Source organism: Mustela nigripes, chromosome 6 (assembly GCF_022355385.1).
Source record: "Mustela nigripes isolate SB6536 chromosome 6, MUSNIG.SB6536, whole genome shotgun sequence".
Taxonomy (NCBI): domain Eukaryota; kingdom Metazoa; phylum Chordata; class Mammalia; order Carnivora; family Mustelidae; genus Mustela; species Mustela nigripes.
In genome coordinates this window covers 13,564,827-13,592,233 of record NC_081562.1, presented here as the reverse complement: position 1 = coordinate 13,592,233, position 27,407 = coordinate 13,564,827, and the positions used below count along the sequence as shown (strand labels likewise).

General features: G+C 49.1%; 1 protein-coding gene across 6 annotated transcripts in view; it reads right to left on the bottom strand.

Annotated features, from left to right (window-relative positions):
• LARGE1 (LARGE xylosyl- and glucuronyltransferase 1) overlaps positions 1–27,407 on the bottom strand; it is a 524,421-nt gene that overhangs the window by 81,675 nt on the left and 415,339 nt on the right. For all 6 annotated transcript variants that reach the window (XM_059402154.1, XM_059402152.1, XM_059402156.1 and 3 more), the window contains 2 exons: positions 2,027–2,139; positions 79–204 (listed from right to left, as the gene is read on the bottom strand). In XM_059402154.1, coding sequence (XP_059258137.1) covers positions 79–204; positions 2,027–2,139 — 239 coding nt within the window. The remainder of the gene's footprint in view (positions 1–78; positions 205–2,026; positions 2,140–27,407) is intronic.

Here is a 27,407-nt window from a genome sequence, read left to right as displayed (position 1 = left end):
GCCCCGCCCCCACGGCAGCCTGGCCCCGCCCCCACGGCAGCCTGGCCCCGCCCCCACGGCAGCCTGGCCTTCCTCTACCTTCAGATCTGACACGTCCCTGTAGCACTGCTCAGAGCGGGTGTGGTCCGACAGCTGCACGTTCCAGAAGCAGGGGAGCTGATACACGAGGAAGGGGTTCTGTTTAATGACAGCGTTGAAAATATCCTGGGGGAGAAAAGCCAGACAGCGACAAGAGTCAGACGGGTCTCACCTACGATGCCAACTCTCGAGGTACAGAGCAGCTCCTGGGCAAGGGACTCTCCTGAACCTCCCGCTCAGGACCCACGCTGGCTTGCACGGTGGGCATTCTCCTGGCATCTCCCACCCCTAGACCCAAGCAGCTGTGTTTGGACAGAGACAGGGGAATGTCCCACACTGACTCGAGACCCATGGGCTCCACTGGTCCCCAGAAGGCAAGTGGATGTGGGAGCAGACAGCGAGTGTCTTCTCCCCCACCCCGAGCCGGCAGATGTTAAATGAAGTCACTTTTCTGCCCCTCTTCCCACCTTATCGAGGAGCCCTGTGTCATCCATCCCAAGCCTCCAGGAGAGGAAACTGCATGATGACAAGTGGCTCTGCTCATTCAGGGGCTGAGACAAATTACAGATTCTGTTTTAGCAGCACTTCCTGGGGCTTCTCGCGGACTCAATGATGGATGCACCTTGTTTTCCTGTAGGCCACGGTGCCCGACTCCACACTCCCCACCTCCAGATCCAACTCCGACTTTTCTAGGGAGGCTTTCCTTCTTTTGGGCTTTTCTCCAAGCTCTCGCTGCACCAGGCCGTACTTATTAACTAGCTGCTGACAGGTGGTGCCGGGAGGTGAATTATGTGCCTTCGCAGGAGGAGATACCTGGATAAACTATCCTCATTGGACAGGAACATGCAGTTGCTAGCTTTCGGGGACACACTTGAGTCACTGTGACCTGACTTAAAATACGATGACGGAGGACAGTTTTCCCCTCAGGTTAAAAACAGCTACCTGGGTAATTTTTAACTCATGCATTATACCGGATCTCATGTTTGAAAAAGGAAATTAGTTTCTGGCTGCTTCGGAAATACTGAATAACAATGCCAATAATAATAATAATAATAGTAATAATAATAATAAAATAAATAAGAGCAAAGTAACCCTGTAGAGTTTCTTGCTTCCTCTGCATTAGAAAACTTGGCAAAAATACGGTGAATCAGACCATTGAACACGGAGGAAAAACATGGGAGTGGGCTTGCTTTTTGGGTGAACAGGAAAGGGTAAAGATGCAGAGGACCCAGAGAAGTGTTGTCTCCATTTCAACATGGCCTGCTACACCACAGGGAATGCCAAGTCTAAATGTGTGACCCTGGCAGGGCCAAGGTCAGAGGCTTGGGCACCCACACTTCCCAGCAAAAATGAGACATGGGACTTTGATGAATGGTCTGGTGGAGCGCATGGATTTTTCCGATTGCCTAGATTAGAAGCCAGTTATTTCAGCCAGGAATTTAGATTTGTCCCTTCCATTTAAATGCGCGGGTGATAGCACAGGTTCTCAAGAAAAGGTGTTGCTGTAGAAGTGAGAAAAGCAAAATGAAATCTTGTCTGGGAAATAAGCTGTGGTTTTCTGGGGTCATAAGTAGCAGGAGCTACACACCCCACACCCAGATGGAGAGAGCGACCTCCTCTTAGCATATCTGACTGTCATTTACTTACTGGTCTGCTTCAATAAACTGAGCTCTCTGAGGCCAAGGACTGTATCCTTCATCATCTCTGCAATCCTAGTTCTGAACATCGTCCCTCACACTTAGAGCATGTAGTGAAAGGTTGCCGAATGGACAGATGACTTCACAGACAAACTTGGCTGTTGACTTAGGCAAGCACCAGGCAGATCGAACCCAGGGCACGGTCACATAATGGGTGGGAAAATTGTCCAGACCCAACAACTTTCAGGCTTCTTTGAGAAACTGTACAAGGCTGCTTAGGAATAACTCTACCTTCTAGGCTGGCCACTCACCTGGTCAGCTAAGGAGGTGGACAACATGCCCATGAGCTCCCTCTCTGCAGTCAGCCGCCACATCTGCTCCCACTTCATCTTCCGCAGCTTGTCCAGAAGTAGCAGGATCACTCCTGGGCAACAGCAGAGGATGGAAGAGGGAAAAGCAACGGTGAGACGCAGAGCCAGGCACACGCTGTCCACGGTCTGGAAGTGAACACAGCTGGGTTCCATCCCAGGCTCTGGGAGGGACGCGTTCTCTCTGCAATATCCTCACTGGACAGAGAACGTTACAGCGGCCTCAAAGGCTGTTGCAAACACTAAGTGAGATGGACAAAACAGCCTAGCACTTTCTGGAGACGGGATGGTGGGGATAGTTGCGCAACCATGCGAATGTACTTACTGCTTCTGAACTGAACACATAAAGGTGGTTAAAAGGGTATAATTACAATTATGTCATGCTATTTGGCCACACTCATTTTAAAAAGAGCATAATATTGCACCTGCGATGTACTCCATTCCCTATAAGCATTAGGTTCCTTCCTACTTTTCTTTTTCCCCCAGAGATAGGACAACCTTCCTAGGTTTAGTTGAAGGAAGCTGTTTGTACAATCTGCACCCGTTTATCTTTATAGATAAAGAGCAGCTCTCCTGCAATTTTATTCTAGGTAAGTCTGGCCAATTGACTTTGCATTTATTGACAAGCCATACACGCTTGTTCCAGCGCTCCTGACTTCCAAAGTCTTCTCTGGTCCCCACAACCAACACAGGTGTAAGCTACGGTGAAGGCAGTGCTGACGCTGATGAGCTCCATTTTTGTTTTGTTTTTTTTAGTTTTCATGGGGAGGGACCTGGGCGCTGTGTAGCGAGAGAAATTGTCATTGTATACCTTTCTGTTATTTTTTTTAAATATTAGAAAAAAATCTGAAATTTATGACTCAGGCAAAAATTAACTAGTGACAGTCTAAAAAGGAAAGCAGATTTTGGCTTTGCTGGATGACTCAGAAGCATGGTCACTCCCAGGGCAGTTGGAACCTGCAGAGAGTGCCCAGAGCAGGGAACACGAGGAGCCAGGAGAATTTCCCTGCAGGCCACTGCAGTTAATTTGGTGGATGGAACTGTAGCACCCATGGGCCCCCGAATCAATCCTACCCAGTATGCTTAGCTCAGCAGAATGGCCGGTGAAGAAAACTCCAGGAGATGACGAATGATCTTAGTTGATACCTGGTACATATATCGCTAACATTTTTGGAAAGAATCTGAACCCCCAAATCCCACATAAATGTCAACTCTGAGGCTTTTTTAAAAAACCAATTCCAGTGGTACGTATGTGAAGAAAAAAATAAAGTCACCATTTCATCCAAGTGGTTTGGTCCAGTAAAACTGAAATTAAAAAACAAAAACAAAAACAAAAAACGTACATGATAATGGTCAGCCTGGGGTAATACGCAGATCTAAACCCATAAGTCAAAAGCTCAAATTACCTTTTTTGCATATCTCCTTTGCGGTTTGCTAGGTTCTGCCCATGTCTTTTCACTCAATGCTCACAACATCACTACAGGCTGGATGTCATCACCCTTATTTTGTAGGTAGGGAAACTGAGGGGTTGATTCAGACACTTGACCAGTTCACAGTATCAAAGAAGCTCTAGCAGATTCGAACTCAGAGTTGGCTGGCTCTAAAGCCACTGCTTCTTCATCTACACAAGAGATCCCAGAGCCCCAGCACTGGAGTCCTGTGACTCAGGCCAAGACTTTTTCCTTTCGTGACTTTTGGTTTCTGTATGTGTAGAGTAAGGAAAATGCTACTTGCCCTGTGCAACTCAGAAAGCGGTTATGCCCCTCAGGGGTAGGCTAGCAAATATCTGATTACAGGCTCTCCAAGGGGAAAAAATTAAAACTTGATTGGTAGCATTTGCTGATTCCCATAGAATAAATACTCCCACCATGGCTGATTTCAAGCTACGTATGTGATGTCCCGAACACCCAGTTGGGAAGAAATGCACACAATTGACGTGTCTTCCCCCCACCCCCGCCAACACCCCAAGTCAGTGCCAGCTAGTTCTAGCACACCACTGACTTTGTTCACAGAAGCAGCTTTAGAAATAATGAAATTCACCATAAGCTTGCTACTTGCTTCTTTCTGGGACAAAGAAAAGAAAATAAAAATTTACAAAGTTACATAGCAAGAGAACACAGTGAGGTATTCAAGAATATCTATCCCAGTCAAACACATAAGAGAATTTCCTTAAATCTCACTGCAGAAACTAAATCTAATTAGGTTGGGGAGATGCTCCATACACAGAGAAAATGGGGAGAGGGTGGAAGCCATACGCAGTGATGGAAGGGATTAATGCACATTCTGGAGTCCCTAGAGATGTCGATAGATCTATCAGTCTCAGGGGACTGAACTGAGAATTGATGCCTTTAAATGGTGTTAAGGCTTGGCAAGTCCTCTGTGGCCGATGTGACCCCACCCTGCGTGCCAGACTCCTTGAACAGAGGTGGGTGTCTAGAACAGGAGCCTAAATGCAGAAACACAGGCTTATTCTCCTGGTCCCCCAGCCTTTTCCGTTGTGTGATGTTAATTTTTAAAAAATTTATTTATTAGACAGAGATCACAAGTAGGCAGAGAGGCAGGCGGGGGGTGGGGAGCAGGCTCCCCGCTGAGCAGAGAGCCCGATGCGGGGCTCCATCCCAGAACCCTGGGATCATGACCTGAGCTGAAGGCCAAGGCTTTAACCCACTCAACCACCCAGGCACCCCTGTGATGTTAATTTTTTAAAAGCATGAACTCTTCCAAAACAACAGAAAATTCTTGAAACTAAAATGACAAATACCCACCACTCCAGTCTAATAAATGAGAAATACACTGCCACATTTGCTGTGAATAATACAACATGACAGATAAATCAAAAGCTCCTTCATCTTACTCGGGCTCTCCCTTTCCCAAGGGTAACCACTATCCCGAGGTGGCTGGGTTTCCCTTCCACGCATGCGTTTAGTTTTATTCTCTACGCATGTATTAATCAACAAGCTATGGGGCTTTGTCTCAGAGTGTCTCCCTTACATTCTAATTTCTCCTCTCACCCAATTTTATGTCTTTAAGACTTAAAAGCAGGTGAAAATTTCAATATCTAGTCTATTCGTTGCCATCACTTTACTCATTGTATGAAGAGACCACAGGTTATTTATGTATTTCCCGACCCAACGACATTTTGGCTGCTTTCTGGGTTTCTCCTATTATAAGCAATGCTGCAGTAGACATCCTAATCCTGACCTATGGGGCGCACGTCTGAGAAGTTAGCTGGGGTCCAGTCTCCAAAGCTGTAAGGATTGCCATGTTGGGGGTGCTGTTTGCCCTAAAACATCTCGAACTTCTCCGTCGTCCTCCTCTCTTACGTTGAGACCATCATGGTGTCCTACGGATTCCACATGTGAGCGGCTTCTGCGTCTCTTCCTCTACTGACCCATCCAGTAATTTATTGAGCACCTACGCTGTGTCAACAACGGAAATAGACTTGTGTGTGTTACTCATCCCTACTTTTCCCGATTTCATGGGTTTCATTCAAAATATTAATTCAACTGGATGGAGAACATTCAGTCTTGGCCAGACCCAGCCACAAAAGACACGCAAGCCATCGCGATTCAGGTGCACACTGAGGACAAGCACTGTTCATTTAGGGAACGTGGAGGGAGGCCTCAGTAGCCAGGATCCAGGGCGAGGACCGGGTCAGGCAGACGAGGTAGGGACATCTGAAGACAAAGGCAGAGCAGCAGGACGGCGCATGCGGGAACTGGGGTGTGTGATGGTGGGATGGCTGAACTAGAGCTCTTTGGGGCAAATGTCAGGAGGCGATCCCGAGCAAGTGAACAGGGGATGCATCAGGAAGGGCTCGTAGCTCTCCAAAAGAGATGCTTTCCAAGCATTTTCGTGTCACTTCTTACACAGAAAATGATGTCCTTCCAACTTACTTGTGACTGGAAGGGCTCATTCAGAGGGTCTGGCTGCCCCGGGTCCCATTCAGGGGCCCCCACGGCTGAAGGGATCACCATTTTGGCACATCTGTCACCCACATATGCCACACAGGTTAGAAAGTCCTGCCCAGGGCACCTGGGAGCTACTGAAGGATTTTGAGCAAGAGAGGGACCACAGTGGAATCTGTTTCAGAAAAGCCAACCTAAAATGGTGCTCAGGTCGCTTCACAGGCTCAGAGGCCTCTCAGATCTCAGGCAGTCTAAAGAACAAGTGGTAATTCCTTAGCCGGGCACAGCAGGCCCATCTTGCCATGATTTACCGTTTTTCTTTCCAACAGACTATTCCTTCCAGCAAAACTGGCATGACGGCATCTTGCCATTTCACTAGGTCTTTCTCTGCAAACTTGACGAGCGAATACGCAGTTTGGTTTTCTCTTTAGGATCCCAGAAGGTTGGCTAAATATATTACTGTCCATTCCCTGAGTCAATTAGAATCCCAAACGAAACAAAAAACTCATGAGAAGCAGATTACAAAGCTTATGAACTCCACTGCCGGCTTCCGCATTCAAGAGCTTCCACATTTATCCTCTTCTGACTCCATGACATCTTAGAAAGGAGACAGGCTGCTCATTATCATCGCTTTTGGACAGCTGTGGGAAGTGAGGTGCTAAGAAGGTGACTCTTCAGGGTCACGGTTAGTGCCTTTTCCCAGACGGGGCGGGGAAAGGGTCTTCATCCTTCAATTTTAGAACATGAAGGCTGCATCCTCCCTGTGCCAGTAGGGTCTATGGGATATATGTCTCAATGCCTTTTTTTGTTTTTTAAGATTTTATTTTTAAGTTATCTATATACCCAATGAAGGGCTTGAACATATAACCCCAAAACCAAGAGTTGCATGCTCTACTGATTAAGCCAACCAGGTGCCCTGTCTTGATGTTTTGAAGGGCTGTCTCGTGGTAAGCATGAGTGCCAAACGTGGATTTGGCCAACACAGGCCAACAGGAACTGATGGGAAACAGGGCTCCCAGGACCTACCACCTGGTCAGATGTGGACTTCTCTTGACATATCCAATAAACCAGTGGGGCCCCTGTCTGGTCTCTCATCATGCATTCAGAAGTTATTTCTTCTAGAATTCATGTACAATTGTGTTTTGAGGACCTCCTATTACTCACTGGGTTAGCTGGTGATGTCATGATTTGTAAAATACAGTCCTTGCTCTTATGGAGCAAGACCTAATGGGGAAGGGAGGGGGTAACCCAGAAAATACAAACACTGTGACAGGGTAAGAAGCACAGGAGCTGGGGCGCCTGGGTGGCTCAGTGGGTTAAGCCTCTGCCTTCGGCTCAGGTCATGGTCCCGGGGTCCTGGGATCGAGTCCCACATTGGGCTCTCTGCTGAGCGGGGAGCCTGCTTCCCCCACCCCCCTGCCTGCCTCTCTGCCTACCTGTGATCTCTGTCTGTTAAATAAATTAAAAAAAAAAAAAAAAAAAAAAAGAAGCACAGGAGCTGGTACGGAATCAGGCTGTGATTGAGTGTGGTGGGAAGCATTAGGGAAAAGCTTCCTGAAATAAATGGTGTCCGACCTGAAAGCTAAAGGGTGCAGAGTATCACCTACGTGAAGGTCGGGTCAGACAGGCGCATCCCGCCAGGGCTGTGCACATCTATCAGGCAGAGAAGATTTGCCAACACGTCTGAACAGCACACCTTAAAAGGTAATGACTCATTTCCCCCTCTTCGCCCAAAAGATGAAAATTAAAAAGTGGCCACATAAAATTGTCTAGCACAGGTGAAAATGTTTGTCTTTGCTCATAAATCTGTAATTAACCACAGGTTATTTGTACAATAAATGTCCCCACATCCTCGTGCTGAGGCCGTAGAACAGATTCTGGGAAAACAGGTGTTTCTGTAACCATCACAGAAGTGGAAGCTGTATTTAACGTGGATACCCCAAGTTTTTCCACGTGGACTTGAAAACAGAAGCTCTGAGCTTGAGTCTTGACATTTTCTCTCACCAGCAATATCTCTTGAGAAAAGTCATCAGGATTCTGAGCCCCAGTTCCTTCTCTGTAATTTGGGGACAATCCCACACTAACTTCAACATGATCATGAGGACTCTATTTTTATTATTTTTTAAAGATTTTATTTTTCTATTTGACAGAGAGAGAGTGAGAGAGCTCAAGCAGCAGGGAGCGTCAGGCAGAGGGAGAAGCAGGCTCCCCGCTGAGCAGGGAGCACAGCGCGAGACTCGATCCCAGGACCCTGAGATCATGACCTGAGCCAGGCAGATGCCCAAACGACGGAGCCACCCAGATGTCCCAATTATGAGGACTTAAAAAAAAAAAAAAGCATATCTTTAAAAGTATCTGGTATATGCCATGATTGTTCTTTTCTACCTCAAATTAAAAATCCAACAATATTAAGAAGTATCTAGAACAGCAGGCACAGTGCTCAATGTGGTTGAACTGAGAAATAATTAATCAATAATCAATATGCATACCCAGTAATTCACTTGCCAGCCTGAATTCACGCATCTTTCTAAAAGTCTTTAAAATCCCCTTGTGTGTGGAATGCCTCGGACACTTAGAAATTCAGAAATACTGGGGCAAGACCACATTCCTTCCCAGTCTTCTGTCAAAGAGGCAGCTTATGGTGTCACAGCCGGCATGATTAGGAGGTCCCTCAGGATTCTTAAGTGATAGGATCCACAAGAAGAAAAAAACATTAAATAAAGGAAAGAATATCTACCCCAAGTGAAATTACAAGCATCAAGGATGTTCCTAAGCCACTAAGGTGTCAGCACACACCATTACATATAATCACACAGACAGGCACGAGTGAGAGACTCTGCCCGTTTCCTCAAAGGTTAGGAGTTTGCATGCAGATTGTACAAAAGCCGAAAAACAACATTTTCGGGAGAAACAGAACTCTGGCTGTTTCTTGGCCTCCCTCCTATGGTGTTGGGGAGATAGCCTAATTAATGATTGTAAAGGCCTCTGAAAATATGAAGTGGTACATAAAAGCTTATAAATAACAGTTACAGAAACTATACATTTGCTCATTAAGGTGTCTAATTATCCCTCACTCCACTTGCGCAATTTCCCACCAGAACGAGTACAGAGTGTGTGCACGCAAGCCATGTGGGAGCCAGCTTTTTAAGTGCCTGCGGGTTAAAATGATGCAAACGGCCCCTTCTGAATTCGGGCCCTTTCGAGCTGAAATGACACGGATTTGGCTTTGCAATGCTTGCCCAGGAGTCAGACTCTGACACTAAGCCCTCCTGCTGTCAGTGGGACGGTGGTGCCAGGAAAAAAGGCTTGACTTTGGCCTTTGCCTGGCCTCTGCTGCTGCGTGGTCCATTTCCCTACTTGCTGTGGGGGGTCTGGGAGCGTGGGGAGAGCCCTTGGCCCCGGCGGCCAGCGCTCTGCACACAGGCAGCATGCCTTCGCTGCGACAGGAACTCCCAGCGGGGCTGGCTGGGAGGCACGGGGCTGGCAGGGCTTTACCTTCAGCTGTTGCGCTGCGAGCCTAAGAGACCGGCACTAAATAAATCAATGAATACATAAATTAAAAATCAAAGGCTTCTCCTGTGAACATCTGGTCCAGCGGTAGGGCATGTCATCTGTGGGATCAGACCGCAATGCTTCTGTTTTCCAAACGGAGTATGTAGCAATGGCTCAGGAGCCAAGATGGCAGGGAAAGAAAGGTGGGTGTCTACGGAGAGAGGAGGGGGGGAAGAATGCTTTTGAAGACGAGCCAGATACTGGTTCTTACCGTTGGGAATGCAAGGAGAAGAAATGGAAGACGGTGACGGTGTTGGTAGCACTCGCCATTTCTCCAGCACCTCTTGCCCTCCTTAAAGGCCCTCCGAGTCTGAGGACAAACCTGCAGGGTGGACGGAGTGATCCCCATCTGACGGATGGAGAGACAAGGCTCACGCATAGCAGCGAGGGGCAAAATTAGTCTTGCTCTCTGATCTGTGACCTTTCACCCATGCCACGCTGCCGCCTAGCAGGTCCTGGCAGCCTTTAGAAGGTCATGACCATGTCCCCCCTCTTCTCAAAAAACATGAAAATTAAGCGGCGGTCACATTAAAATTGTCTAGTGTGGGTGAAAACTGGGTGTGTGCGTGTGTCTGCGTACACGCTCGAGACTAGATACGGCGAGAACTCATTACAGCTGTGGCCTCAAGCCCGAACAACTCAGGTAGCTCTTGGAAAAACAAAAGTACATGCTTGAAGGACTGCCTGGAGACCACAGGCCATCACTGGTTTGCTTGCCTGAAAACTTATGGGGAGAACCAAGTGATACACGGGAGCCAGGAATGGGAGGGCTTCTGCACAGGTGGGGGCATGATCCGGTCCCCAAGGGCATGGGTGACTGGCTGCCAACCAAGAGTGACGGCGATCAGCACAGTGTTTCAGAGTGAACGTGTCATCTCTCTCCTGTGTGGCTCGGAGAGCCTCTTCTCTCTGCGTCTGTCTGAGCCCGCTCAGCGAGGTCCTGGGCACGTCATACCACCTCCTGGGGTGTTCTTCGGCGTCACAAAAGCCTTCTGTTTCAGAGGAAGTCTACCATTGTTTCTTTCCATGCAACATGCTTCCATTCAAGCTAAAGAGAATGGCTCAAACCCGCCTGGTCAACCCAAACCCCGTGCTTCCTTAGTTCAGGAGGGGAAACGGAGGCTCTGTGCCCACTTCAGATGAGATCAGAGCAGGTTTCAGACTAATCCTCTGTTCCTAAACTCACAGTGGCCACACACACGCTAAACCACAGTGCGTTACAACAGGTGTATGGGAAACAGCATTAAGTCAGGAAATTAAGTTTAGGACACGCTGGCTTTAAACAGAGTTGGCTGTACCGGTGTGCACGGTGAATCCCGAGGGGGGCTACTGGATCCAGTATTTCCCAGATTTATTTACCAGGACCTCTTCTCCCCTTTCCCCCAGGAATCTGTAGGATATTGCTTTTCCTTTGCTCTGAGTCCATGCTGGCTCCTGTCTGCATTTTCTTGGCTCTCTTCCTGCACTCCAAGGGCCCACACATGAAGATACAAATCTGTTTCCCTAGTCCTTCAGCGTGTCCTGTGGTTTTGCTGGTTTGAACCAGAGAAACAAAGGCTGAAGTGGGCACTGTGCGTACTTCCATCCCAGCGGCTCCAGGGACTGTGTGGGCTTTCATCCTGGAAACATTCACGAAAATGACCCTCGAAATCGCCACTCTCCTCTCTCCCGCTTTGAAGTGCTAGAGCTCTCTTCTTGTGTGTGACCCGACAGAAGGTGAGTTTATTAAAAACCACTTAATTTAAAATCCCCCGCTGATTTTACCTGGGACTCATTTTTGATCATATAAATTAAAAGCTTCGACTTTTTGTTTTTTAAATCTTTTCCTTTCCAAAAGCTCTTGGGCAGACAGAGAGAAGAAACGAAAATCCTCCCACCCGAAGCCTGAATTTACTGGGACTTTTGAAAGTGAGTGCGGATGGGGAACAAAGGGCTGCTGAGACCTTACAAAAGGCTGGTGGTCATTTGCTCACTCACTCATCCGCTCAATTAGTATTTAGCAAGGAACTTCCATGCACCAGGCACCAGACACATGGAGGTGGGACAACCCGAGTGGTCCCCACACACAGAGTCGGGAGGTGCCGTGGGCATGTTCTGGGTGGGCAGGCTTGGCTCAAAGATCTATCTGTCCCTGGACAGAATATTTGGCTGAGACTGTGATATGGCTATGAACGTGAAGGGTTTGGTGACTGGTGACCATTTCTTAACCAAGACCCACAGAGCGTTTTCATGTTTGTGATTTTATAAGAAGCTTTTCATTGAAGTGTACTATACATGCCGAAAAGGGCAGAGACCCTAAGTACACCGCTTGATGAATTTTCAGAAAGTCAACTCACTGCTGTAACCAGAGCCCAGGTGAGGAAACAGAACAGCACTAACAGACCAGCATGGCCCCTTACAACCACACACATGCCTGTCATCTTGCCATTTTGCCAAATTCTGAGATCCTCGTGTAGTTTAATCAGTTTCTGAATTGTATATAAATTGAATCATACACTTTTGATGACTGGCCTTTTGGCTCAGAACAATGCCTGAGAAATGCAGTCATGTCATTGCATGTAAGAGTTTGTTCCTTTAATGCTGTATAATTACCTATAATGTGAATGCTACCAATTATATATTTATCATATATATATCATTATATATGACACTGATGATGGGCATTTGGGCTTTTACAGTTGTGAAAGTTCTAACCATCTCTCTTGGCATTGTATGTGTCAATTTCTGGGTCTCAGGGAGTACATATGTTCAGCCCAAGCACATCCTGTAAAGTGGTTCCTCCTCCTCTTTATGTTCTCAGTCCTTAGGCGTGAGAGTTCTCACGGATCCACACTCCTACAACTAACTCCCGCTAGATAAGGGCCCATCTCTTCGCGTTTTCAACCTTGCGGTAGATACACAGTGGTATTGTATTATGGACTGTAATTTGCATTTTTTAATGACTAATGAAGCTCAACACATTTTAGGGGTTCACTGCCCATGTGGGTACCCTCTTTTGGGAACTTCCTGTTCAAGTTTTCGTTCATTTCTTGCTGTTGTTGTTGGATCGCTTGTCTTCTTCTTGCGGCTCTATAGAAGTTCTTGATCGATTTCTCTGCCCACTTATTTTGGAGATATACCTGACATATGACATTGCGTAAGTCTGAGGGATACAATGAGTTATTTGATATTGTTCTGTATCATGATATAATTCCTAGAGTAGTGTTAGCTAATTCTGCCTTCCTGTCATGTAAAATTATCTTTTTTTTTTTTTACTGCCCACTTTTATTTATTTTTTAAAGAATAATTATTTCTTTTGGATAGAGAGTAAGCACAAATGGGAGGGGCAGCGGAAAGGGAGCGAGACTCTCAAGCCGACTCCATGCTAAGTGTGGGGCCCGACCTCACCACCCTGAGCTCATGACCTGAGCTGAAACCAAGAGTCAGACGCTTAACCAACTGGGCCACCCAGCTGTCCTCTCTGCCCACTTTTGAAGCGAAGGACTGTGGGTCCTGAAGCTGGCTGCTTGTCCAGATCTGCACTGACAGACCCACTGCTCAGAGCTGGCTGGACTTCCCTGGGTGGGCCGTGCTCTCTGCCCGCGCTGCTAGTTTTGTGGAATCAAAGATTAAGCTAGAAGAAACCTCAGAAGGTTATCGAATCCAAGCCTCCACCCCATCCTCATCTTTCTGAGAAAACGGAGTCTCCGAAAGGCCTGGCTCAGAGAGAACTAGCACAAAATAAACAACACTCGAGGCTCCCCAGGACCCCCACCCTTCCCCTGGGCTTTCTCTTTGTCCTCCCCACTTCTCTCCAACCACTCTCTTTAAACCCCTCTTATTCTCCCTGGTCCTTCTAGAGTCCTGGGCCAATATGAGGGGGATAATTCCTGGTCAGATGCACAGACCCTAGGAGATTCTATAGGCAAGAAGGTCTTCTTAACCAGAGAGCACTCTGCAGTTCAGAAGCAGAGGAAAAGCACTGTTGTGGGTTGAACTGAGTTCCCCCAGAAAGGTATGTCTGAGTCCTACCCTCTTACCTGTGAACAGGACCTTGTTGGGAAATAGGGTCTCTGCAGATATAATCAAGTTAAGATGAACGTCACTAAATAGGGATGAGCCCTAGTCCAGTGATCAGAAGAGGCCCTGATGAGACGACGGGGAAACAGAGGCAGAAGGGAGATTGGGGAAGACCAGGCAGATGCTGGCGTGACGCAGCCTCAGTAAGGACTGCCTGGTGCTGACAGAGCAGGGAGAGGCAGGGAGAGATGGCTCTCGAGAATCTCAGGAGGGAGCATGGCCCCGCCAAGACCTGGGTTTGGACTCTGAGCATTGAGGACCATGAAGAAAAAACCAGAAGCCACACAGTCTGGGGCACTTTGTTAGGGCAGCCCGAAGAAACGGACACAGCGCCCAGACCCCAAATCCACTCGATCCTCGAGCGCCCTGAGCTGCTGTCTCAGGCCAAACCTAAGATTGCCATTTTTCAGACAATCATTAAGTTGGAGAAGGTAAGTGATTCTGCCCATTTTAGACAACAAGTGATAAGAAAAGCCCAAGAGAGAAACCACGCTGGCTGGTCTGCAGTTTCACATCTCCCGCCATGCAGAAAACCCACCAGGAGAAGCGTGTGTTGTCAGACCAGCTCTGAGACGAGACAGGCTCTCGTGGCCAGGCCACCAGACAGAAGGAGATGACAGATACTGAACAGAGACATTCTGACCGTGCCTAGGCCACTGTCCTCCCGGTGGTCATTAAAGACTCTCCAGCCGAGCTCTGCCAGCAAAAAGAAATATTTTAAAGAGATGCCCATGGGAAGGCCTATAGAGAATCCAAGACGTGGGTCTTAAACTCACCAGTGAACAAAACTGAGCATATTATGAAGCTTAGAAAAGCCAGCGCAGGTACAAGAGCCGAGGACAGCACCACAGCCTGCCTGGGGGCTCTGGAGCCCCTGTGACATTTCAGCAGGTACAGAAAAAGAATGAATAGGAGTCAGACCTGCTGACCAGCCTGTTGGCATGGAGATTTTAATTTTTCTTTTTTTAACCAACAATGAGCCTGCCTCTCCCTACCAGTCCAGCTAGATGCTGCACTGCACCAGAGGCTATCTCATTTGCTTACCAAGAAGGGTGAGACAACGGGGCTGGCCCAGCGGTTCTGACCGGCCGAACGCCGCGGGCTAGAGCCTGGCTGAAGGCGGAGCTAATGGGCCGCAGAGAGCGCGAGACGCTTTTTTGCGATTTCGAACGGAAACAAAGTGCGTCCACGTGGAAGAGTGCACTGTGCCTCTCTCTATGCTTCACCCGTTCATGTGCTCCAAGAAAAGGCGAGGACTTCACAAGAACCGGTGAGGTCGGGAGGGCCCACAGCCCCCTTCCTCGCTCTCTTCCCTCTGCCTGGAAAGAAGGAGCAGTTCCGGAGTGTTTCTCAGGAGCCAGGTGACCGTCCCCTCTGTCTGTCCGCTCCGGCACCACTCTCTGCCCTTCTGTGTGCCCTGCGACATGCACACGGAATTACCTGGGATCCTGGGGGGCTGCTTCTTGGCTGGAAGCATCAGCCAGAGGCTGGAGGGTGGGAGGCAAGAGAGGGGGTCTCCTTCCCGGGCCCTCTCCAGTTTGGGCAGTGTTTCCCGCCAGGCCTGTGTTCCCTCCTGCTTCTGCCTCTGCTTGGTGGCCATGGCTCCAGCTCTCACTGCACGCAAGCCGCATTCTCTCTTCCCTTTGCTTCCTGGGAGGGCTGAGATGTGTCCGTCCTCCCCGCCCCCCCCCCCGCCAAATTCACATGACATCTAAGTGCCTTGGCGTGGGAACAGATTGGGGGAGAAGCTCTTCAAAGAGGTGTTAGGTGAAAATGAGATCATCGGGCTGGACCCTGGACCCAGGATGACTGGTGTCTTTCCAAGAGGAGGAAATCTGGACAGGTACAGAGGAGAAGATGGTCACTGTGGGCCCAGGAGAAAGGCCTCAGAAGAAACCAACCCTGCAGACAGCTTGACCATAGACCTCCAGCCTCCAGAATTGTAAGAAACTGTGTGTCTGCTAAGCCAGCCAACCACGGTACTTCGTGACGGCAGCCCTGAGAAACTGACACATGTTTCTTGGTCCAGAAATGGTACCAGCTTGCTGCTTCTGCGAGTCTCTGGTGCCCCAACATCCCTGTTGATACTTCCGGTGCGGTCCACTCACCCCATAAACGGTCCCTTCCCTGGAACACCTTAAATCACCTGATGAGATTCTGTTACCTGTATACTACAATCCTTCAATTCCCTGGACTGCTCCATGCAAATGGGATGATTCTGCTCAGCTTGCAAATTAGGAAACCGAGGCTCAGAGAGGCCATACAGCTAGGGAGTGGCAAAGCTGGGATCTCAACCAAGGTCCAACTCTAAGGGCACAGTGTGCGGACTCTGGAAGAGCTGCAGGGTGCCGAATGAAAGAGCCATTTCCCAGAATGAGAGGCTCCTGGAGTGGGAAGAAGCCTTGGACAACATCGAGAGCAATCCCTTTATTTTCTAGATGAGGAAAGCAAGATGCAGAGAGCTGAGCTCAGGGGCCCAAGGTCAGGAAGCTTGTGCGAGTCTCTTGGCTCAGGCTTTGGTACTTTCTGGTGCTTTCCAGAGCAATGGCTCTCAAGCCTCCCACTTGGATTACTTCCAAGTGGGGACTCCATCATAAGGATGTAGAGTAAGGGTCCCAACATCAAACTACAGGTTAGCTCCATGGTTCTTGGCTCAGCTGTGTGACCTGGGACAAGTAGAGTAACTTCATTACTGCTCTGTGGCTCAGTCTACTCTTCTGTAAAATGGGTTTTCATAATGACTCATAGGATTATTGTCCTAAAACACTCAGTGCAGTGACTAACACACAGGGTAGTCTTCATTAAATAAAGAGCTATTGTTATTACCTGGGGGAGACCCAAACTAAGTCCTTCCTATTGACCTGTGGGCACTGGATTCACTGTCCAGAAGCTGAATGATAAGAAATGACAACACTGGTAACTCACCAGGGTGGCTAAGCCTGCTACCAGACCCCTACCACACTCCAGGTGCTGTGCTAGGCATGTCCATTACCTCTGCTCCTTGTAACATCCCAGAAAAGTTGGAACTCACTAAGAAGCTAGTAAGTAGGCATGCAGAGTCAAACCTAGTTCCATCTGGCTCCCAAAACCATGTGTTTCCCAGGATGTTGTTGACGAGATGATGTTGGATATGCCTCGTAGGCAGAATGGCTGCCAAAAATCCCCCCACAACCCAGTCTACGCCTGTGACTTTAAGATCCACAGTCATCAGATACAGAAAAATCATCACACATGCTTTGTGCCACACACCATGAGCTCCTGAGGGCAGCCACGTGTCTGCCTGCCCCCCCTCTGCCCCCCCGGCCCTGGGTTCCAACAGTCTGTGACACACAGCAGGTCTGCCCATCATAACGATCTGCCTGGGCATTGCGCTGAGCCCTGGAGCGTGGCATTTCAACCAGCACAGTGTCTAGGGCAGAGGAGGACCCAGAGAGGGCCCCTCCATTAACGTGCATCCCTGTTACCCTGAAGCTGACTTCGAGGCAGCCTCTTAACGGCCTGGGCAGCAGTTCTGTCTTATTTCCTAACACAACCACACTTCTAGAAGGAGCTGGGTTTGGCCAGGAGCTGGCAGTGCAGCACCGTAATGACTTGAGGGTCCGAGGTGTGGGTTAATTCTGCTTTCCACATAAGCTGGGGCATGTTCGCTAATTTCTCTGAATTTCTGTTTACTAGTCTGTAAGATGGTTTACGGTGATATTACATCTATTTTTTCGTTCAACCACGGTCTGTTGAGAGTCTATGTCCCCGAACCCCTTCAGAAAACAGAAGCCACTATCCTCACAGAGCCGATATGCTGAGAGAAAAGGCAATACAAAGGCTGGGTGTACAGTGTGCCGCCTGATGATAACAATGAAGCAGGATAGGAGATCAGGGGTGCCCGGGAGGGGCATCTGTTGAAATTTTAAATGGATGGTCGGCAGAGGCGTCTCTTCAGAAGATGATCTTTAAACCAAGACCTGCAGGAGGCCAGAGAGCAGGGCATGCCGATATGGGGGGAGCAATCAGGCAGAAGCAGCCACAAGTGCGGAGACCCCGAGCAGCTCATCTACTACGGAAACAGCAAGGAGTGCCTGCCTCCCGGGCTGCTGTGATAGTTAAACAAGATAATAATCCATTCGAAATACCACGTTCATAACAAGTGCTCGATAAATGGGAGCCAGCACTATTAACATTATTCCCATGGGCATACAAAGGCCCGTATCTACGGCAAAGCGACTCCAGCAGGCAGAAGGCCACAGTAACCCTTTGGGGTGTGAACCCACACTAATGAATGAGCCTATCTGTTCTCTGCCAGCCCGATGTGGGCAAACCCGCAGGCTGTCCTGTTCACCGGAGAGGATTTCCTATAAATTGGATTAGTGGGGTACGCACTGAATGCTGGGGAGAAAGAAGAGAGAACTTAATCCAGCTTTGTTGTGGTGTTGATCATTTAAAAAAAAAGAAGTGCAAAATTACCCCGGTCCAAGCTTTCGGGTGAGAGTGATGAATGTTCTTCCCTTGATAACGTTTCCAGCGTTCAATGAAACAGAAAGAAGGAAGGAGTGCATGATCCTTTTAAGGATCTATTTAATGCGGACAGAAATTTCTCCCCAGAAATGCATTCCCGGCTTAAGTGGAGAGAGGGGACGTGCAGCAAAAGCTGTACCTGCGAGTGATTAGCCGGGGTGATCCTTAGTCATCAGAGATAACCAAGGAGGACCACAGGTGTATGAGCTCCGTGGCAGGAGGGCGGGGATCAGCGTGTGTGTGGCTTTTAAGGGCGGACAGTTATCCTAAGCTACGCTTTCAGAGACCCTGGAACTGGAACTCCATGTGATTTTTACATGCCACAAAATGTACTCATCTTTTTTCATTTTTTCCCTCAGTTATTTAAAAATGTAAAAAAAAAAAACCCAAAACAAAAAAACCACATTGCTAGTTAGAGACAAACCAAAACAGGTGGTGGCTCGACTGGGCAGCCTCTCTCGCCACTATTCACGGTTAAACATAGGCAGACACCAAGTAGTCAGAAGAAGACTGAGAAATCAACGTTTCCTCAGTATAGTCGCCCGGCCACTCCAATTTAAGCCTAGGTTTGCTGAAGACAAGGGCTGTGTTTTCTTTTCCTTTTGTTGCCTCCGTGGAGTATACTGGAAGATGAGCTTGTCTGTGCTGTGCAGGGCCCCTGGGGCCAGGCTGGACTCATGGGAGCCCCATAAACTGAGCCTGCCGCAGGGCAGCAGCGACATCTGCCAAGAGATGGGGATTTCTCTGGGATAACTGTTCGAGTTGCGATGGCCTTCACTTGGAACAGTCCCCGAGGACCCTGCTACCCCATTCAGGATCTTCCGTGCCGCTCTCATTAAAATACAACCGACCTGCTGGGTGGAAATGTCAAATATGGTCTACGCGGACATCTGGCGACTGAGGGCTCGGCAGCATGCGGGGGCACGTTTCAGCATAAAGGGGAATGACAGCAACGGCTTTCAAGGAAACGGGAAGACTGGGAGGCCGGTCTCTCTTTCTAATGTCACTGGCTGGGATCTGTCAGTCCCGGGGAAGGAACAGGGTAATGGGTCATAAACCAGGCAATGACGGGGGTGCAAATAAACCACTGGGGGTGCATCTCCACGCCCCCCTCTTCCCTGTAGTCCAAGAACTTTCTCCATCGGGCACTTAGGCATTATAATCTTTGGTAACTGTTTCTAGGTTTTTAAATGTTTAACATTATTGAGAGATTGACATATACTTGTGTGGACATAAGGCATTCGATGGGATGATTCGATACTCACAGACACTGAGAATGATCACCAAGATCTAGATAATTAGCACTTCCATCATCTCACACAGTTAACACAAGGAACTCTCCGACTCCCGCATCAGAGCTTCTAACTGGTTTGAGGTGAGCCCTGGACATCGGGGTGCTTAAGATCTCCCCCAGGGGATTCAATGTGCGGCTAGGACTCTGAAGTCCTCTTCTAAAGCGAGATTTTGAATAACCGTGCAAATTTATAAAGGATGTCGTGAGAAGGAAATGAGATAAAGCACGAAATGCACTGAGCAAGGGGCTGGGCACAGAGTAAATGCTCACTGATCGTTAGCGGGCGATACTAACCTGACACGTGGCCCGAGAGACACAGATGGCACAAGGGTATAAGATGGTCTCCGGCTGTCCTGTTGTGTTATTGGGGAAGGGGCTGGACCATCTCCCCCAGGAACTGCTCTATCAATCTCAAGCATTGAAGGCCAGAGAGAAGACTCAAAAGCAGGCTCAAGCACGGGGCTCTGTCGTTTACTGGCTCTGCTAATTCTGCAGTCAGCTATGCCTTTGGCACCTCCATCGGCTCCTCTTTGAAATGGGGATTATGTGAGCTAGAGCAGTGAAGCCTGAACTGACCCGAAGAGATGGGTACCGTGCACCTGAAAGGCCTCAAGGAAATCAGATGCCTCCCACCAGAAGTATGTCTTCAAGGAAACCGTGCACGGCGTGAATGCCAGATTATTTTCTTGATGGCAGGAAGATTTAGGGTCCTAACCTCCCTTCCTTCCCTTCCTCTACAACTAAACAACACAGGTGTCTGGGTCACAGCTCCTGCTAGCTCTTGCTAAGACCTGAGTGTGGGACCGAGGAAGAGCTGACGTTCTGTGGGCTTCCAGAGCAGGGCAGAGACTTTCAGAAAATGACCACCCCTCGTGTCCATGAATAGGCCCAGTCAATACACTTAGCCCCAGTGTGGAAATGCCAGAGCGAGGCAAAGTGACCCACAATAAGGAAAGGGCTCTGCTCCTCTGGGCCACTGGTTTGCGATTCAGGGCTTTAAAGACTGAGCTGGGCCTCTTAGTTAGAGACCATCTACCTGAATTAAAGAAAGCTACAATTAGGTTTTGGATTAGAAGGCTACAGACTGGGTGGCTTAAGCCATGGGCATTTATTTTCTCACAGTTCTGGAGGCTAGAAGTCCAAGATCCAGGCAGAATGGCTGGCAAGACTGCTTCCTGGTGAGGGTTCTCCCCCTGGCTCCTAGAGGGCTTTTTCCGCTGTGTCCTCCCATGGAAGGTGGAGGAAAGGAGAGAGGGAGAGGGAACTGGAGCGAGCCTTCTGGTGTCTCTTATTAGAGCACCAACCCTGCCATGAGGGTCCCGCCCTCTTGACTTCATCGGAACCTAATTATCACTCAAAAGCCCCATCTCCTCCGAATTCCATCACGTGAGGTTAAGGCTTCAACAGCTGAATGTGGGGACAGGGTACATTCAGCCCATACCAAGTTCCTATTAAATAGCTACTCTGCCAGATACTGAGTCTCCTGCAAGATACAGACTGGGCTCCCAGCACAGAAAATAAAGCACACATATGTGGTCGATTTTTCACAACTTTACTTTTAAAAATTAGCTCTGATTTCACCTGACCAATACATTTAGCATTTTCTAATCTGTAAAAATTTAAAATATCTCTAAATGTTGGCATAAAATTCATCGCGTACAACTACTTGCATAGGCAAATGAAATAAATCTAAAGGATGTTTTATGGGAGGTGTTGTTGTTTGTAAATGATGGGGGAGAGCCCAGCATCTAAAAATACCCATTAATTAGGAAATGAGATAAATTATGGCATGTTCATCAAATGGAAAAACCATGCAGCTCTTCAAAAGAAAACACAACTTTATGTACCGACGCAGAAAGAGACCCAGCTTCGTATTTTCAAGTAGGTAGAGCACCTAACAATTAAAGAGGAGGTGCGTGCATGACGAGAAGTAATTGAACAGGAGGAGGAAAGTCACAAATCCACTGCCAACCGCTAACGGTGTTCAACACCAGGGAATGTGATGGGGAAGGGGGGGGTTTCATATATTACTGTTTCTCAGTGGGGAACTGGTAAACGCTTGATCATGGCATCTCCAAAAGAAAAGCTCTGATTTTTAGTGTTTGCCCATTTGCAGGGTGTGAGTACCCCCATCGTGGCAGATCTCAACCGAGGACCACTGTGTCACGGGTGGGGTGAGGTCGGGGAAGAGACCAGGTGGTGGCACATCCCAATACAGGGTCTCTACCATCTCAACACAGCAGATGTAAATAACCTTCCCAACACACGTAACAGTGAAATGATTAGGAAGTATTGACTTTTGAATACTTATACCTTTTTAATAACCCACTGAGCCATCCAGGCGCCCTGAGTACTTACACCTTTTTAAGAAAATAACTTACATATTGGCAAGTTTATCCATCTTGATCTTTAACAGCAGGTGTGCCTAACAGCCAGACCTGGTTATTTCCTGAAAATTTACCCACAGGCTCTCCCAAGCCATGGCTCTGGTACATGACGGCATTCCTATGCCATCTGTCCTTTACAACAAATGCGGAGGTGGGTGGTTGTCTGAATGCTTTTTTACATGCAGTTTAAGATAAAAGCAGAGGGATCCGATTCTTTGGCAGTAATCTAGCACTCTTCTAGCACCTGGCAGAGGCGGTAATGGAATGTTCCAGCAACTGACCCACTCTTTCTGAAAGGACTACTGTGTGCCAGGTTTTGCAAAAAGGAATAGTTTATGAAGTCCCTATGTGCCTGAATACGGACTTTTTATACATACACGCTGTGCGTACACCTTACAGCAGTATCACCACTTCGCCCTGAAACACCCTGACGGGGTACCATGACTTGGGACTTTTGGATCCCGGACAGCCCTCTCAAACATCAAGGCATAGGAAGCCCTGGTGATGAGGGAGGAGGTTTTCCAGCTGCAGGTCCAATGAGGAATGGCTGCAAGGAAGCTGAGGACTACACATGGGCTCGGGCCGGAGAAGCAAGGGGCCGTATGTCATGAAGCAAGTGGGAGACGGCTGGTGATCAACGTTAGGAAGCACCAGTAACTCTGTTCAGCTCTACAGATCTGCACCCTTCAACCTTCCCAGCAATGTGGTGACATTCCAGGGAAGGCATTTATGATGGACTGAAATGTGTGCTCCCCCAGACGGTATGAGAACGGGGGTGCTTCGGGAGGTGATCAGGTCCAAACAGCAGGGCCCTTATGAGTGGGATTAAGGCCCTTATAAGAGACAGACCACTGAGCTCCCTTGTCTTCTCTGCCACGGGGGTGGGGGATGGGGGTGGGGGGAGACACAGCCAGAAAGATGGCCATCTGTGAGCCAGGAAGTGGGGTCCACGCCAGACCCCAAATCTGCTGACACCCCTGACTTTGGACTTCCCAGCCTAGGGAAATGTGAGAAGTAAATCTGTGTTATTTATAAGCCACCCCGTCTCTGGGATTCTGTGACAGCAGCCTGAATGGGCTAGGACAGCATTATTACTCTCAGTTCACAGGAGAAGACCCCGGGGCACGGATAATTTTGTTTTTGGTTTCTCTTTGTGATTTACTCAGCAAAGAGAGGAGAAAAACCATGAGATTCCTGTCCAAGCTACCCAGGCAACAGAATCACGTATAAGGAAAATAGCTGGGGAGGGAGGGGAAGATCTCAGAACGAGAGAGGTCGGGGGAGCAAGTCTTCTTGCACTGAAGGTCCGCTTCCGGAAGCCGTGAATTAAACACACTCACTCTCCTGCGAGGCTGTGCCCTGGGGGGTGGGGCTGGGGGATGAAGAAAGGGATCCAGAGGAACTCTTCCAGAACCGTGGCTTTTGCTCAGGAGGGCGGGGGATGAGGAATCTCGCCATGTTTTCAGGAAGCAGCTGGGAAAACGCTTTAGGGGCTCAGGGAAAGGAGAGCCCCCCACCCCATCAGGTCCGGTCGGCGGGGGTCCCTCTCCTGCCTGCCTTGCTAGTGTACTACAGAGAACCCAGAGCCCCCGAAGGCAACGTGGTGGGGTAAGTGCCCTGGGTCTGAAGATGGGCACTTCTGCAAAACATCTGAATAGGGTGCAGCCCCCAGCACCGAGATGAGAATTCGGCTCAGGGACAAGACATGGATGGGGACGCCGAAAAGAGAGAAGGTGCTGCGGGAGGGGGCTCGCTTTCTCCGTACAGTCCCAAGGGAAGCTGTGTCTTGTTTAAAAACCTCCCAGGCTGCTGATGCTGGATGGGCCCTGTAGCCTTCAGGCACCGGCCCCACCTAAGCTCCCAGCCTCCCTGCCGCCCCCGCGCTCTGCACCCCTCTGCCAGGAGTCTCAGCCCCCATTTACCAAGTGCCCCTCCCCCGTTCACCAGGCATTCTCCATTCATTTCGTCTTTCCAGCCACCCTCGGAGTGGGTACTGACACTCCCAACTTACTAGTAAAAAAGTCAGGCAAAAAAAAAAAAAAAAAAAAAAGAAAAGAAAAGGATTTGCCTAAGTGATCACCGTCTGGCCACTGATGGGGTCAGAACGTGGGCCCTTCACCACTCCCCGTATACCGGGCACATACTCTACAAGTCACACCTTCGACTAAACTAATGGCCCAAACTATGTGCTGTTCTCTGTGCCCGGGCTGGGGGGCTCCTGCTCCTTTGGCCTGGAAGGTCCACCCCCACGTCCCCACCTTCTGGTCCTCTTGGGGGATGCTCTTCTCACTGCATGCAAGCAGGCCTTCCCCGGGCTCCCGGGGCTGTGGGCACACCCGTCCATCCCAGCACCCAACGACACTGCATTTTGCCCCAAGCTCCTACTTTAAGTCTGTGGTGACCACGTGGGGTAGGAGGAATGGTGGTGCAAGCAGAGGCCACACCTGATTTTAGCTTCTGGTCCTAGTGTAGGGCCCGATGCCAGGCACCCGCCACTTGCCGAGTGTGTGCCTACGGAATGGGCAGACGCTGTAAGACCTGGGGACATGGGCTGTTTCCCACCAGCAACTTTCTGAGTTGTCTTCCAAGTCCGGAAAGGCGGGAGTGACAAAAGCTGGGATTCATTGATTCACTCAACAAATATTTGAGAGCTTTCCCTGTGCTTGCAGGACTAAGCACCTGTCTTCCTCACGCAGGCTAGCTCCTGAAGACCACCTGCTTTCCCTGTCACATTGTCCTCTCTGTCTGCAATGAAGACTCCTCCTCGAGCTTTGAATCCCTCCAACTCCCCATCCTGGAACAGGTGGAGGAAGAGTCTGCTTTTAAGAACTCCTGTGATTAGATTTTGGGCCCATCGGATAAGCCAGGATAATCTCCTCCCTTTCAAGGTCTGTGATTATTGCTGCAAAGTCTCTTTTGCTACTGTAACATCACAGAATCACAGGCTCCAAAGACTAGGGTATGGGCATCTTTCAGGGCCCTTCTGACTACCGCAACAGGCAGCAGTTGAATAATCAAAAATGTCTATTTTCTAACATTGATGAAAAGTGCGGGGGCACGTGGGTGGCTCAGTTGGTTAAGTGACTGCCTTTGGCTCAGGTCATGATCCTGAAGTCTCAGGATGGAGTCCCATATCGGGCTCTCTGCTCCGCAGGAGTCTTCTTCTCCCTCTGACCCTCCTTCCTCTTGTGTTCTCTTTCAGATAAATAAATAAAGTCTTTAAAAAAAGAAAAGTGCAATGAAGAAAGGAAATCCTTTGGAGAAGATGGCCAAGTAAGCCCATCGAGGTGGGGGAGGACAGCTGAGCTGAGCACGGGAGGCGGTAACAGGAAGAGCAGTCCAGGCAGGGGGCCCAGGCCCGGCGGTCAGAATGCATCTGGGCCACAGTCTGGAGGCCGGTGTGGCTGAAAGAGAGTGTGCAAGGAAGCCTAGGGACCAGCGGCCTGGACACATCTCCCTTCCAGAGATGCCACACTTTGCCACGATTTCTCTCTGGGCTAGTGGAGCTCTACAAACCCTAGACCTCAGGCGGGAGAATGGGACCAGGTGCATGGCTCCAAAGCGTGTTAAAGTGAGGCACAGCTCCAAGGGCATGGAGGGAAGAATCCGACGGCATTCTGAAACGGCACACTCGAAAACTCTGATTTGAGCATCACTAGATTTTAGGGGCGGGGCCAGACGCTGCAGGGTCAGGAATGGCCCAGAGATGGGTTCATCAGCTGAAGCTTAGAGAATGTCTGCTTGATGTCTCTGCCCAGGGAGGGTGGGGCAGAGACCAACGTGAGACCAACATGAACATCCATCTCCAATCCTGCTCGGGACCTTGGCTGTGTTTGCCGTTCTCTCTGGAATCCTGTTCTAGATCTCAGCATGGATGCTGATTTCCAGGTCTGCAGCTCAAACGCCATCCTCTTGGAGAACCCTTCCCCAGACAAACGGCTCTTTCTAGAAGAATCCAATTCCCTCCTAGCCTTCCCAGCACATCACATTATGTCAGGACTTCTCAAACTCAGAGATGTCAACGTTTTAAGCTGGATGTTCTTTGTTACAGGGGACCTTCCCGTGCACTGTGGGGTGTTTGACTATACTCTTGGTTTTTACCCCAAAAGTGCCAGGAGTATCCCCCTGTGACCACCAGATAGGTCTCTGAACACTGCCGATGTACCCTTGGCAGCCAAATATCCCTGTTGATAGCTGCTGCTCTAGGTTACTATTTCCAAAACACTTGCCATCCTCCCAAGTTATCCATTTCATTCAACAACAATACTTATGCAACGCATAATATACGCCAGGCATGATTCTAGGGACGGGAGATAAAGCAAGCAAATTAATAGACAGAAATTACTACCCTTGAGGAACTTGAATCCTCATGGAAAGAGACAGAAAATTAAAAAGAAAATGAGGGAAATTATCGTAGGTCAAATGGCAATTACCACTACAGAGGAGCGTAAGGCAGGGAGAGGTGGCGGAGCTGGAGAGGCCCCCAGGTTGAAACAGGTGTTCTCAAGGAGCAGCAGAGAAGGCGGAATGGCTGGAGCTGGGCGGGTTCAGGGGCACTCCGGCATGTGAGATGGGGACTGCTTCTCCCCCACAATAAGAGAGGACCTCCCACAAACAGGGCTCCTTTCGGTCTTGGTCTGTGGCATCCCCTTGGCCTAGAACACTGCCTGGCAGGTCACAGCTGCTGGGTGCCTATGGACGAAATGTCCAGTAAATGAACAAATGGGACGGTTGGGGCTGGGGAGGGAGGGCACAGGCCCAGATCTCGTCAACGGACAAAAGACAGGGTTACTATCAAAAGATGCTCAAGGGCCACAAGTGTCTTTCCTCTTTGGGAACCTCAAATATCAAAGGAAAGCACTAATATTTGACATTTATTGTTCCAGAGATCGTCCCCAGGCACTTTATAAAATATAATCTCATTTTGTCCTCAAAGCAATCCTGTGAAGTGGGAACTCTTCAAATTCCTGATATGACAAATAAAGATTATTAGCCACCAGATATCATGGAGCTAGAACCCGAGGGAGCTGGCACTCAAACCCATGACTGTTTATCTCCAGAACATATTGTCTTTTAAAAGGAAAAATGAAACAGGAGATCCAGGAGCATAGGCTGACCAATGTGGGAGGAGGCCGGACACCTGCAGTCCCTTAGTCCACCTTTTAAGTAGTGATGAAAGGCAGCTACTCCTACAGACTTAGCGCCGACTACATGCCAAACCTTGTCTTGTATTATGTTCTGTGCTTCTCCCCTCTCCCACCCCCGCGTCCTCTGTGAAGTAGACCTGGCCATCCCCATCTCATATATGAATGGAAGCTCAGAGAATCAGCGATGTGCAGGGAACTGAGCAGGGCAAGACCCCAGAAGAGAGTCTGGGACGTACTGCTCACTTTCTTTCACTTCGGTATCTCTGTGGTTATTGGGTAGAAGAGGGTGTGGATTTCTGCTGGAAACTTAGAAGGCAGAAGAAAGGCCAGAGGAGATTCTGGTTCAGGATATGAAGTGGACAAGCTCCGGGTAACTCCACTGAACCTTAGGAGAAGGGTAAGTGGAGAGAAGCAGCTGGAGGCAGAACGACTACACAGACGTCCAGCTTGCCGAACTCCCTCCCAGCA